This window comes from Apteryx mantelli, chromosome 6, assembly GCF_036417845.1.
Source record: "Apteryx mantelli isolate bAptMan1 chromosome 6, bAptMan1.hap1, whole genome shotgun sequence".
Classification (NCBI taxonomy): domain Eukaryota; kingdom Metazoa; phylum Chordata; class Aves; order Apterygiformes; family Apterygidae; genus Apteryx; species Apteryx mantelli.
In genome coordinates this window covers 44,111,428-44,124,585 of record NC_089983.1, presented here as the reverse complement: position 1 = coordinate 44,124,585, position 13,158 = coordinate 44,111,428, and the positions used below count along the sequence as shown (strand labels likewise).

Genomic DNA, 13,158 nt, shown 5'->3' with positions numbered 1-13,158 from the left:
TGAGCTTCATACCACATGCTTTTCATTTCAGCTGGATGGCAGATGAGCGAATAGCAAATGACAACCAGCAGGAAGAAAGGTTTGTGTTCCTCCTAGTAACATCATAACATTTGGAAATAACTCAGCATTTCCCCATGCCTGGAAAATGAATACTTACTAATAATGAATGCCACTCCAGTGCGAGTATTTGGGGAAATACTAGCAAATCAGCGGGCGGGGGGGGTTGCTGCTCAGGAGGCTTTTCATGTACGTGGCATTTAGTGGAAGAATTCTAATTTAGGGATCATGCCTTCTTCCTCAAACAAGTCTTGATTATAACACAAGGCTGCATCTCTGAGATGCTTTTCCTGTGAACCACTTCACATAAACGCATCCTTCTTTCCGTTTGAAATATATAGCACTCAACAACATCCTGTCACTTGGCCAGTAACTTCATCTTTACACAAATATGCTTTAGCTCTTTTTAATTTGAAGTAACTCCTCTTTTGTCTTCACGCACCTGACTTTTCTCGTTTGTATTCCTTCTCCACAGTGGAGGGAATTTTGTTCGCTGCTGATTTTGCACGGAGACCACGCTTCTACTGCCCAAGCATACTGATTGCACTCGCTGTAACATGGGACTGCCTCATGCACCTGCCAGGGAGAAGAATCAGAACTACTCATTTGAACTATCCAGGTTAGCATCTCCACAGAAAAGACTCACACAAACCAGAAGAGAGTACAATGAAAAATAGCCTGGCTTATGTTCCTTATGCTAAGAGTACTGTAATATCCTTAAGTTCATTTATGCATTATTGACTTGCCAAGGGATTTTTAAGTGTATAATAAACAGTGGTATGCATGCAGCATCTCAGGAAACAGAATAAATAACAGCTATTTTCTAGAGCCAAAACAAAATTCCATTACAATTTCATTTGCTCAGAGCGCTCGCACAATAATCTATCACGTATCATTCACCAGGACTGCGTGTATTGAATCCTTTCATGTTCCATAAGGTACAAACTTAAAATTAGTGGTCATTTACCTTTGCTTTTAACATATTCATTTAAGTCATTTACTGCAAAAGAATGAAATTTTATGCATCCTACAAATTTCATTTTTATGTACAAAACCTATAAATGCTTTTTCCCTGGAAGTGCCTTATCTCCAACACATCTCCCAGGCAGACAGTATTGTATATTCACCTGAACTATAGTATCTACGTAGAGAGAAAAATACAGCCCAAAGCTTGATAAGCAATCTTAAAAGGTGACAGATATTCAAGCCGTTAGAAGCAACACACTGAGAAATGTTACATTAGCAGGTTTTTATGTTTAAACTAATGAATCCATCGATAGTTTTGTTACAGAAACAAATAAAAGTTATTTATTTTGAATCCAGCTGGTCTGCAGAAGCCGATGTGAAGATACAATGCTCTCCATTGCTCTTTATGAAGCACAATGCGCTGCACTGAAAAAACGCACCGTGCACCTACGAGAGCGCTTTCCACACGCCACCGCCTTCCCGGCCGTGGCAGCGGCTCTGCTCGGGGGCGAGGGACGGACCACCACAAAGAATCAGCGCAGACCACAGCGTGGGCCAAGGGGCTAAGCCACCAGCAATAAAGCACACGACTAAAAATGGGAGTCAGCTAAGGAAGCAAAAAAAGTCAGATCCTTATGGGGCTGCAGGACACAGCAGCAGCATCGGGGTTCGGTGGCAGGGACATCTCTTTTTTCATGCGTAGGCTGCTGATGAGCACAAATCCTTCCTCAGGGCCTGTGCACAAACACCATGAGAACATGCAGAAGGAGGAAACCCGTGCAGCCACAGTCTGCGAGGCAGCAAGCTCCCCACGCAACGCCACCGCGCGAGGGGCGTCCCACTGCAGCGGAGAGGGGGCTCTCGTGCTCCAGCTGCGCCCGCGCCAAGGTCTTGCAAAGACCCTACCGCCCATCACGCAGCCACCACGAGCTAATGGTTTCTTCACACCGAGGCACTGGTCTATGGGTCTACCTATCCGACCCGCAGGTATCTCTACAGGATATAAGTAGGGCCCAAGTTTCCCAGACTGATCAAGTGGCCCCGCTCGTTAGCTGTGCAGCCAAGCTCACTAATATTACACAGAGAGAGAAAGGACTTGCTTTTTAGCTAATGGATCCCAAACGCATCCGGATTAACTCTGTAGCCCTCTCTGAGCCTCCCGAGGCCACACCATTGGGGGTGCACATCCAGAAGAAGCAGAGCGCTAATATCAGGAGTTCACCACAACTGCGTTTCGGGGGTCAAAACACTGTGCAGTATTTACCTAGCGGGACACCTTCCTGCTCCAGAGAGCAGGCAGGATTCGGGGAGGGACACAGTGCCAACGCACTAAAATCTAGCAGAGAAAACGCGAGGACAAGACGGAGACCACATCCACAAGCAATTACGCAAACGCAAGTGAAGCGAAGCAATACCTCAAACGCTCTCTGTCTGAAGCAGGCAGGACAGCAATAATACAGCTGCTAACACAGCATTCGTATTCTACTGCCTAATCGTGTAAAGCCCGTATTATTACATGGCAACTTCACCAGCACGTCTCCTCTGACGTCCCCGCTGCCTTGGGTAAGGTGCAGAGGGCACGCCGGCGTGCAAGGTGGCACGCAGCACGGTTTTCAACACCGGACTCAAACCCTGCAGCTCCTGCTCAGCGTGCCTTGCACTGAGAGCGTACCGGAGCGATATTATGCTACTGTCTCGGTCATTACTTAGAATTTGGTCACGATTCCCTGCTTATGCTAGCAGTCAAAAAGCCAGGAAGATAATCGTTACAAATAAGCCACATCACCTTTTTGAACCACCTCTCACCTCTGCCCCATTTCAAGACCAAGCAAAGCCATCTCTGCCGCTACTTTGAAGACACCCGAAAGGCATCAATAGCTACCACGTGTCACTGGGACAGGCAATTTCCTCTAGTGCAAATACTGGTAAGCTCTGCTTTAAATGGGAGTCGGAAACAGATGCCGAATTTCCATCAGTGAAACTCTGTGTGGATGTGCATTTTTCATCTGTTTAGAAGCTGTGAATATAATTTGTGACTCTGTCTTTGCCTTTAAAAAATCTGGTGATCTGGCACGCGTTCCTCTCTTCTGCCCCACGGTGTTTTCCTCCCATTTCTCTCTCCTGGCTAGCCATCATTTGTTTCCAACCAGTTCTTGTTCCTCTTTTTTTACAGAGCCTTAAAGCCTTTCATTCATATCTTTTACTAACAGCTATGTTGCTTAAGAAGGTCAAACAGATGATGCTCTTGGTTTTGCATTTTCAACAGATTTTGGCTAAGCCTTGCTGTTCTTTGGGCACCTCCAAGCAGGGGGAGCTGGGAGTGCTTCCCCTCTCCCAGGTCTGCAGCAGCGCCCTGTCGGGACACGGATACGTGCTGGAGCATGCCGTGGTGTCCACGCTCCTCACCCAAGCCAGGCAACCGCACACCTCAGCCCGGAGAGGGCTGCAAAAGGGCCCCCCAGCCCCTGCCGGGCGACGTGGAGCGTGACTGAGCCACAGGTCAGATCCGCGCCCCGCGTTCTCCCGGCGCGGTCCCCACCACGTGCCGCCTGCCCGCTCCCCACAGCAGGTAACGAAGCCTCTCGTCCAGTTCTCGGCCCAAGCACAAACTGCACAAAGGCAACAGTGCCTTTGAAAATAACCTGCTTAACATTCAACCCTCCCTAAACGTCTTCAATGACAGCATATTTATAAAATCCTTCAGACCACGCCATCCCACGCAAACTGAAGAAGATGACAGGTTGGATAGCGGGCCCCATTACAGCTCTTCTGTGCTGCTCAGGAGGTAGGAAAGTGCTGTAAACTCATGACGCCTGATCTCTGCAGAGCTGCAGACCTTAGTGCCTCCAGAGGCCAGCCTGGCCCTATTCCTCACGGGACTTAGCACCTCATCTTAGCACCTCATAATGCTTTCAAGAAATAAACACAGTCAAGACACTTTTAGCACCTTAGAAAATCAACTGCTTTCCTTAATTTTTATATATATTCCCATGCTGTTTCTTGGGCTAGATGATGCAGGATACCATAAATATGCCTGTTCCTAAGGGGTGACATCATGCCTGGCTGAAGCCACTGGGAGTTTTACCATGGACTTTCACGGGACCACTGTATCACTCCTAGTCTTTGTAGCTCACACGGAAAGACCGTAAATCTTCTGCAAATACTAATAACATTTTGAAGAATGAAGAAAGGACAAAGAATTAAATTTAGATTGGAACAAATAGGACCTTTTTGAACTGAAATAGAAATATTCTGAGTTAGAACCACAATTAATCTGGAGTACATTAATGTCTGAATCCTAAAATCAAGTTGATGGGTCCAGTCCTAAGTAAAGGAAAGAAAGACAAAAGCTATTTTTTAAGAGACAAACCTGCTATAGGTTTGTCCTAAAAAAGAAGACAGCTCCCGTTCACTCCAGTGTAAACTCAGAGTCCTTGCTAAGGTATCTTCATGTTAAGTTACTTAAACAAGATATACAAACACTAATCTATTTATTTTCTCTTTAATAGCTGATACTTACATTTTAGTGAAAAGCCCAAATATCTAACCACCAGAAAGCTTTCATGTGATGCATAACATTCTGCAATTTATTTATTCACACGTAGGTCAGGAACAACACTAACCTTCTAGAAGACATATAACAACAAGTGCACTTGCTCAACTGACCTGACTCATTAGAAGAAATTCATAGCTATGCTCCAGGTAGATGTTCAGGTTTTCTGATGAGCACCTGCACTTAAACTAGAACCGCGGGTGTTCAACACTTCTGAAAATCACAGTGACATCATATTTCAGTGAACATCAAGATTTATTGTCCCTCAAGGTAAATATTGACTCTGGCTTTCCCTCAGTCGATATTTTAGCTTTCAAGTCAGTAAATCTTGGTGTTCACCTCAACTAAAGTCAATATCTGCTTATTATATTAGAACAACCAAACAGATCACTGTAGTCATTGCCTGAGACCCTAAGGACAAACTCTGTGCTATTCATTTCTAATAAAAATGGGCTAAATTCATTTCTAACATAAGTTCATTTCACATCACTGCCCTTATACCAAGGTTACATTAGACTGAATACATTGAAACAACCAGAACCAAAGAAATAACAACCTACTTCTAAACTATGGAGACCACCATGAATAACTCCAAAGCGCTGTATATGCCAAAAAGAGAGCAAAGATGCTTGTTGGAAAAGAAATTCAAGCTTAGATATTAAAACACTTCTACTGAGACTTGCCAGCAGTTTGTCCACTTTTAATGCTTTTGCACACCCACTTCCATCTTTCTTGCATATTTGGATGTCAAGAGGCAGCAGCGGTGGGATCTCACCGTGCAAAAATGGCCCTCTGCTCCTCTCACAGCTTATGTCCACGACTTTTGAAAGCTGGGCTATAGCCAGCACTTCCCCTGAAAGCAGCCCAGCATGACTGGGTCTAGAGCACGTCGCGAAATACGGCTGCACTCAAGTCTGTCCATCGCAGGTGTGGGAGATAGATAGCGAGGATCCAGTTACACCGTGATTACCTGCAGGTTTGACTTCTGCCTTGACTCCATCCAGTTAGTCCAAATCTCTTTTTTGGTTGTTAGGTGCTGTTCTACCCTTCTATTAAGTGAATAATTCTTGTAATGCTCTACCTAATACTGCATTTGCATTCCGTTTATTCCAACACATGCATTTTCTGATAATAAATTTCTTTTATTCAATTCTTGAAAACTGAATTCAAAATGGAGTACTTACTTTGGTAATTACTTAAGTACATGTTTAATTGATTTGGTAGAGCTAAGCATGCATTTAAAAGCTTTACAAAATTTACTATGTATCTGAAGCACAAGTACTTCTATATGAACAAATACTGCATCACAGAAATAACCTCATTAAAATTTCAACATTAAATAATGCTCTTTAAAATAAAATTGATTTTATTTCACTGTAGTTTATGTATTGATCACAATTGCTACAAACATACTAACTGCTCATCAGTATTAAAACTGATTGAACAATTAATTTTTTAGGGTTTTGCAAGCAGTTGTTTCAGAGATGAATACTTTTTTTTTTAAGGTATTTGGACTCTAGTCATCAAAGTTAAAAGATATTGTTTTAGAATGATTTATGGTGGAAATTTTTGAATAGGTCAGCATGTGATAAGATTTGTGAAAATATTGGAACTCCTGGATTTTTTCATGCCTCTAGCAGATAATATAATTGCACAAATCTTAGTGAAACAAACTCAGCACATTTAGTTTTCATTTATACCTAAATCAAAAGGGGGTTACTATTTTTGACCTCCTTCGTGGTAAGGAAAATAGAAAATCAATTAGAACTTTGATAGGGTTATGAAAGCCTTCACTGGTGTTGAACCAAGTTCAGAGAAAACCTCGAATTGGCTAAAACTTTCCAGCTGAGAAAAAGATGGGATCAATTTTATTCTAATGTCTAAGCACAACGTATGAATTGAGAGTCAGGGCAACAATTGTTCCTATCATAACACAGGAGGACACAAATATACATTCCCAGTCTCTGTCCGCTGGGCAGTACTGAAGCCCAGAAACACAGGAACAGACGCTTCAAAAATCACTCTAAATGACTAGCCCTGGTGACAGGTTTCAAAATATTGCCAAAAAAGAAAGCTCTTCTGTGAGTAGGAAGGGTAAGAACAATTACAAATTCTCTGAAGTTTCCCTAGCTCTTGATTACCTATTTATAACCCAACCCTCAAAACAGCTCAACTTTAATCCCAATTTACATATGAGAAAACTGAGGATGAAGAATTAAGCGATTTATTACAGGCTGGAGGGAGCCCTCAGGGAGCAGGGCACTGAATCTGGAAATACCCTCGATCTTGCACAAACGCAACGACATCGCGGCTTAAAATCAGATACTGAAAAGTTTAGATGAAGACATTTCAGGATGATGCCATTAGAAAAGGAAGCAGATCTAACGCTACAGTGTAAAATTCTGGCTTCACAGTAAGAAAACAGAAAAGAGGAGAAATTAGGAAAGCAACAGTATATCCTTGACACAAAGACACCTGGATGCTCAACATCGACTCACCACGTTCTTTAGATGCTTTTACCGTAACTAGTCTTTTTGTTGGACTTTAAAAGCACCAGTCTCCTAGCAAATCTCTTATTTTCTTCTAATGGATAACTAAATATGCAAAGACGGATACTTGTGTTTTTCAAATTTGTAAGTGCAATGAATGGAAAACGTCTTGTTTAAAAAGTTAATTGAAGTGAGCTCTGCAGAACCACAGCCATTACAGCTAACACTTACAGAACTAACGTGTCGCTCGGTAGGGCTTATTAATTCGTACTTACTAGTGCTAAGTGCCCTTATTTTCTGTAAATTTGGTGCAGGCATTAAAAATACTGAGTTGTAATATGGTAAAGCACGAGCATCCTTCACTGGAGATTAAAGAAAGAAGTCGGTGTAATTAAATGTGAAAAAACATGGGAAAAAATATTCTCTATTGTTCATTTCAATAAATTCCACCCCTCTAACTAGCAGCAGAAGTTAGAGGCCCAAAAGCGAGTCGGCAGCCGCGGGAAGGACGACGCCTCTGATGCTGCATGAACTTACTGTAGGATACGGGCAAGTCTGAAAACAACAGTGGTTTTGGTATTTATTGCATGACTAATAAGGCAGTAAATGAGAAGACTGGTAAACAAAAAACTGCACCCAAGGGTTTATTGTAACTACATTCCTCACCCTTTGAGGAGTCGAACACAGATATTTCCCAGATACAAGGTATTCCCACCTGAAATATTTAAGCAGGACAATTTTGTCTTAGAATTATACTAGGAAATGGAAATTTTAAAGTGTGAATCAGGGATATGCTAACAAAATTACAAATCACCAGTTCCGAGGGCTCGGCTTTTTGTTTTACTTTTCCAATTATGTTGCTTCACTATCAGGAAAATATTGAATCTAGACCACAGATAGGTCCAAATACCATTTCACTCTGTTGTCAAATACGCAGGCCTAAACGAAGGCAGCAAGTCATTAGGGAGAGCTCTGGTGAGCTTTTTTGCTGATTCCAGAAGCTCTAGATACTGTAGCTGCTGCTTTCTCCCTGACACAGAGAACGGCAAGCATAGCAAATTTAAGCTGATATAAATAAATGCATGTCCTGTTTTTGAAACAGCACATTTTACTGAAGCTGAAGGATAGTTTCAGGAGCAACAAATGAATGTGGCACCTCTCTGGATGAATCTGTTATGCAGTAATAATGTTGGATCTAGTTTTAAGGAGAGGAGGGGGAAAAAGCTGATTGATGAACAACATTGAAGCCCCTTTTTACTAAATGAGAACAATAAGATGAAGACAGATTGCAACACCAACCTGAGCCTTCGTAGATGTCCATGTTAGCAGGGCATGACAAGCAGAAAGGAAAGAAAATTATATATTCATTAGTTGAGCTGCTGTATGATAATATTGCGAAAAAAAGCAGAAACTCTGCTTAAAATAAAATTGCTACAATGTAAGGTTGTATTCAGCTCTTGGATTTCCCCATCTTTCAGAAAAAAAAATCCCTCTAAGCAGAAATCAGACATATATTCATGAGCGAATGAAAAGCAGGACTATGCTGAAGAATGAAGCAGAGTTCATTCAGCCATCCTCTGGATTTCATGAGAGTGCCTCAAGATCAAAGCCTTAGGGAAAAAAAAAATTTATGAAGCTTAACCTGAAATCTGGTAAGAAACCCCACAATTATGGAATATCAGTCACAACAGATATTAAAGGCTTTTAGACATTTAAATCTTAATTGAGTGGCACTATCTTTTGTGAAGTCTGTAGATTAAATGCAGCATATATGTCAGGCAGAACAGAGCCAGCTGTGCTTTATCAGGTGGAACCCCATCTCCATGAATACTAATCAATAACGCAAAATAGATTTCATTACAGAAAAATAATTAAATGATAAAAATTCAATAACGTGGGCATATAGCGCATGCACATCCTACAGAGAAGCGGTGGAGGCAGTTTACACCAGAAATCTCCCGGGGTCCATCAGCAGTGCAGTAGCAGCACTAGTTAAGTCTGTATCAAATTGTCCTATAGCCCGGAGGAAGTCTCCCTGAAACAGCCTGCCAAAGCCAACAACACAAAATCACCTTTCGTTAACGCAGCCTGGGCAGCACGGTGTCCCCACTCCACTCATCTGAACAACACCCAAAACGAAACACGTGTGCAGATGTGCCCTGGAGGCCCAGAGCTGGCTGAGCCCCCTGAAAACATGAGCGACCCACCGGCATCCCTTGGTGACCTGGCCACCATGCCGTCCCGCCACGCAGCAAGCCTATTCTCCTCAACCAAATAATAGCTTTTCGGGAGGTCAAAACTCTGCCCCAATGGGATATGAGCGAGTGATTACGAGATCCAAAAACCAAGGCATCTGTCACATGAAATGAAACAAATGCTGGTACTAAACGCAAACAGTCCCAAAGAAGCACTTTCTTTGTAGGCACCTATACAGTAGGCAATCTAAAGAAAAGACAATCAGAACTTACTGCCAAGTTAAAAATGATGCCTCAGAGACAAAGTTTCAGCCCTGGTCTTTCCTTTAAAAGAGATTTTAAACCATCTCAAGGTCCAAAAAGTTAAAACTAATATTTTGCCAGGTTATTTTCATGTCTTTAATGAGAACAAATTACAGTGTCACAGAGCTGTCATACTTTCGTCCTTATATAGTATGATCTTTGACTGACGCAATTTTTCCATACGAGATTTAAAACTGGTTCACTGAAAGGAACAATTTGATTGATAGCACTGAAGTCAAGAAACAGAAGAGACTGGGAAGTGACAGATGGTTGGAAGTCAGACGCTTTCGGAAATACACATCCATGCGACTGTGCCAAAGGCTTGAAACCAAGAGAGCTGCAAACTGCTCCTGGGGCTTCCTGCATTCACAGCAAGAAATGGTCCCGTTTTAGGTTGCAAAAGCAGGAATAGAAATGGAAGTCAACTTGCAGTCTTAATTGTTTCGTTAGTACAAGACTGTCATTCTCCCCCCAACACACTTAGCGGCAGGTCTGATTCCTCCTCATCAGCCACGAGAGAGAGAGACAGAAAGCTGCAACCTCGCTCACACCGAGAGCAGGACAGACGCCAATCAAGGCATGATAGCGCGTACAGCGCTGGAGCTAGAAACGATCAGCCACAGCCTGATTATTAACTGGAGTTGCAAAATCTCTCTTAGAAGAGCAGGTTACTCCAGAAGCCAGCATATTTGACAGTCTGTTGCATAGCGTATTTATGATAACTGTCTTACTGCCAAGAAAGGCAGATGTTCGTACTGCATTGAGACATAGCATTGACTTGAGCAATTTCCTCTGTATAATTACAGGTAACGCAGACCTCCTAGCATCGCCGGTGAGAGGCCACCCTCCTGACAAGCTAACTGAATTCAGGTTTCTGAGTAGACAGATCCAGACTGAATAGATTTGCAGGTAGCTGTAATCTCACTGCTGCAGAGTTAGAAATTCTGAAGTTTTTCTTGATTGTTCTTGTAGGTAGATTCAGACAGAGAAGATTTAAGCCCAAGAGCCCAGTTTTCTTTACCAAACGCAGACGTGCTGCAGAGGGAAGCTCTGCTTCCATCCGAGATCGCTGCCTAGCGAGCACACTTGTATTTAATAAACGGAGAACTTCCTTGTGTCAAAGGTTAAGTTCTACCGGGAATCAATGGAAAGGCTTCTACTGACTTCTGCTGTTCTACATCATCCTCTAGCAAGGAACATGTGGATATTTAGAAGTATATCCAAATGTTTACGAAGAAAAAATAAATATTGTTCATGTCAAATTTTTGCTGCAGTAGCTATTTATTTAAAATGTACATCAATGGTGTACATAAATATTGCTGGTTATTGAGAAGCTATATAAATAACAAATAGATATTTTTGGATTAAATCTGACCAGGAATGACTGCCTAACTCCAGATGTACACATGTCCATGCTCTAGAAACATCAGCCACTAGAACATATTTCTGTTTACTTTGTGCCTTGGTTTTAAGGAGATTTTGGACATCTGAATGTTGGGACTCTACTAGAATACAAAACTCCTTATTTGTTGGTGAACTTGTGGGTGAGGTACCCAGTAACGATATAACCACAAGCCTGCCAAGCCCTGCTCTGTAATGCTGGGGAATTCAGGGAGGATATGTCAGGGCACGAGTGATGCAGCAGTTCTTGCACCTCTGCCATTCCCCAAAGCACTATCTTTACACATTCGTGCTTCTGGAGGTAGCGTAGCAAAAAAGGCTATCTCCCAAAACAGCATGTAAAAGGAGAAAGTAGAAGGTAAATGCATATCAAAATTACACAACACAACTGTGCTTTGCAATGTGTCTTCCATACAAACCACACAACCTAAACCTTTTAGAGAATTAAATAATGCAACAGAGCAAATAGGATGTGGTATAAATAAGAGGAAACAGTCATTTAAGGACAATGCAAACTGTCAAAAGGAAAGCATTTGCCCAGAAAGCCAGTAGCAGAGGGAGAGGAAAAACTTAAAAGGCAGAGACCAGAAACAGAAGTTTAATGGGAGATCTGAAAGGAACCGAAGACTCAAATAAATAAAGAAAAGGGAAACATGGTTGCTTGCTGCTGGAACTACACAGAGAAGGCCCAACACTAAAAACAGTCAACTCACAAAACACAGAACGGTAGGAAATGAAAGATTGCCAAAGCAGTGGAGGGAAAGGCAGGCAAGACAAAATCTGTATGACGAGCACTGACTTGCAAAGTTTGGCCAACAAGGAGGGCAAATTTGGACAGAAGCTTGACATAACTTCTGGGTAAATGGGATTATTTAAAAATGATGGCGACATGGTCATGTGGGAAGAAAGAGCATTCTTCAGATGACGCAGTGTAAGAGAGCTGCGACTTACGGAGAACACATCCAGAGGAAACGGGGCAAAGGATCCAGCGAATTGCAAAGCAGCCAGATAAAATTTTATTCTTCAAAAAATATTTTAATACAGAAATTATCTATAAGCACCTGGAAAATAATGAGACGAGTAACAGGCAACATGGATTTTGCAAGAACAAACTGTGTGAAATCATTCCGCTATTCTTCTATAACAGGATAATAGATGCTGTGGATAGGGATGAAATGGTAGGTATTATATTGACTTTAGTAAGTTTTTTGACACTAACAGGCTAAGGAAATATGGTCTGGATGAATCTAATACATGGTAAGCACAAAACATATTGGAAAGTCATACTCGGAAAGTAGTTAGTAGTGTAAAAGAGGCAAGAAACCTCATGCACGGCTCTACAGAGCTTTAAGTTCTGTATCCAGTCGTATTCCATATTTTCATTAATATTCGGCTGATGGATTGAAAACGGTTCTCACTGAATCTGCAGCTGCTACCAAGAAGGGAGGGACAGTGAGGCAAGTGGAGAACATGAAGAGAATTCAATACGATTTTTACAAATTGGAGAAACGTATTGAAAAATAGGGGTTGAATTTAATACAGAGAAGAACAGAGAAGAACAGAACTACACTTAAGCAAGACTGATACTGCAAACACAGGGTGGGAGATAACCAGCTTCTCAGCAGTTCCAGCTCCCAGCATCTAGAAATTGTAAAGAATCATAAAGTGGACATGATTCAAGAATATCACAGTGTTGTAAAAAGTTTTACAGTTTGTAAAACACTGAAGTAACATGTCAGCTATGGGTACCTTGTTCAGATATATGCACTGAACTTTAAAAAAAAAAAATTGAAAGATTTGAACCAGCTGAGAGTCAACGGATGACAGGAAGATTAGGCAGATGGGCAGCAAATTGCCTCAGCGAGTCGTGGAATTTCCACTGCTGCTTTTCAGGAAGGAAAACATCAGCTGTTCAGGAGCAACCGATGTAATGGGCAAAAACCAGATCATGGCCTGCAACACTCCTATCCTGGCTTCTGCACCTATGACACCAGCAATTTATTGCAGCCCCAAGCAAAATCATGAAAAAGCTGGTGAGTGATGCAATCAGCAAACATTTAAAACATCAGTATAATTACTGACAACCTATATGATGGCAGGTCTGTCAATGAAGCATGGCATCACTGTCAGATAAAATAGCAATGTTGAGTCAAAAAAAAAAAAAAAAAAAAAAGCAACTCTGCCATATCACTCC

General features: G+C 41.9%; 1 protein-coding gene across 1 annotated transcript in view; it reads right to left on the bottom strand.

Annotated features, from left to right (window-relative positions):
- The window catches only part of THSD7B (thrombospondin type 1 domain containing 7B), a 219,498-nt gene that overhangs the window by 35,084 nt on the left and 171,256 nt on the right, over nt 1-13,158 (bottom strand). Inside the window, exon 15 of the mRNA XM_067298639.1 lies at nt 500-633. Coding sequence (XP_067154740.1) covers nt 500-633 — 134 coding nt within the window. The remainder of the gene's footprint in view (nt 1-499; nt 634-13,158) is intronic.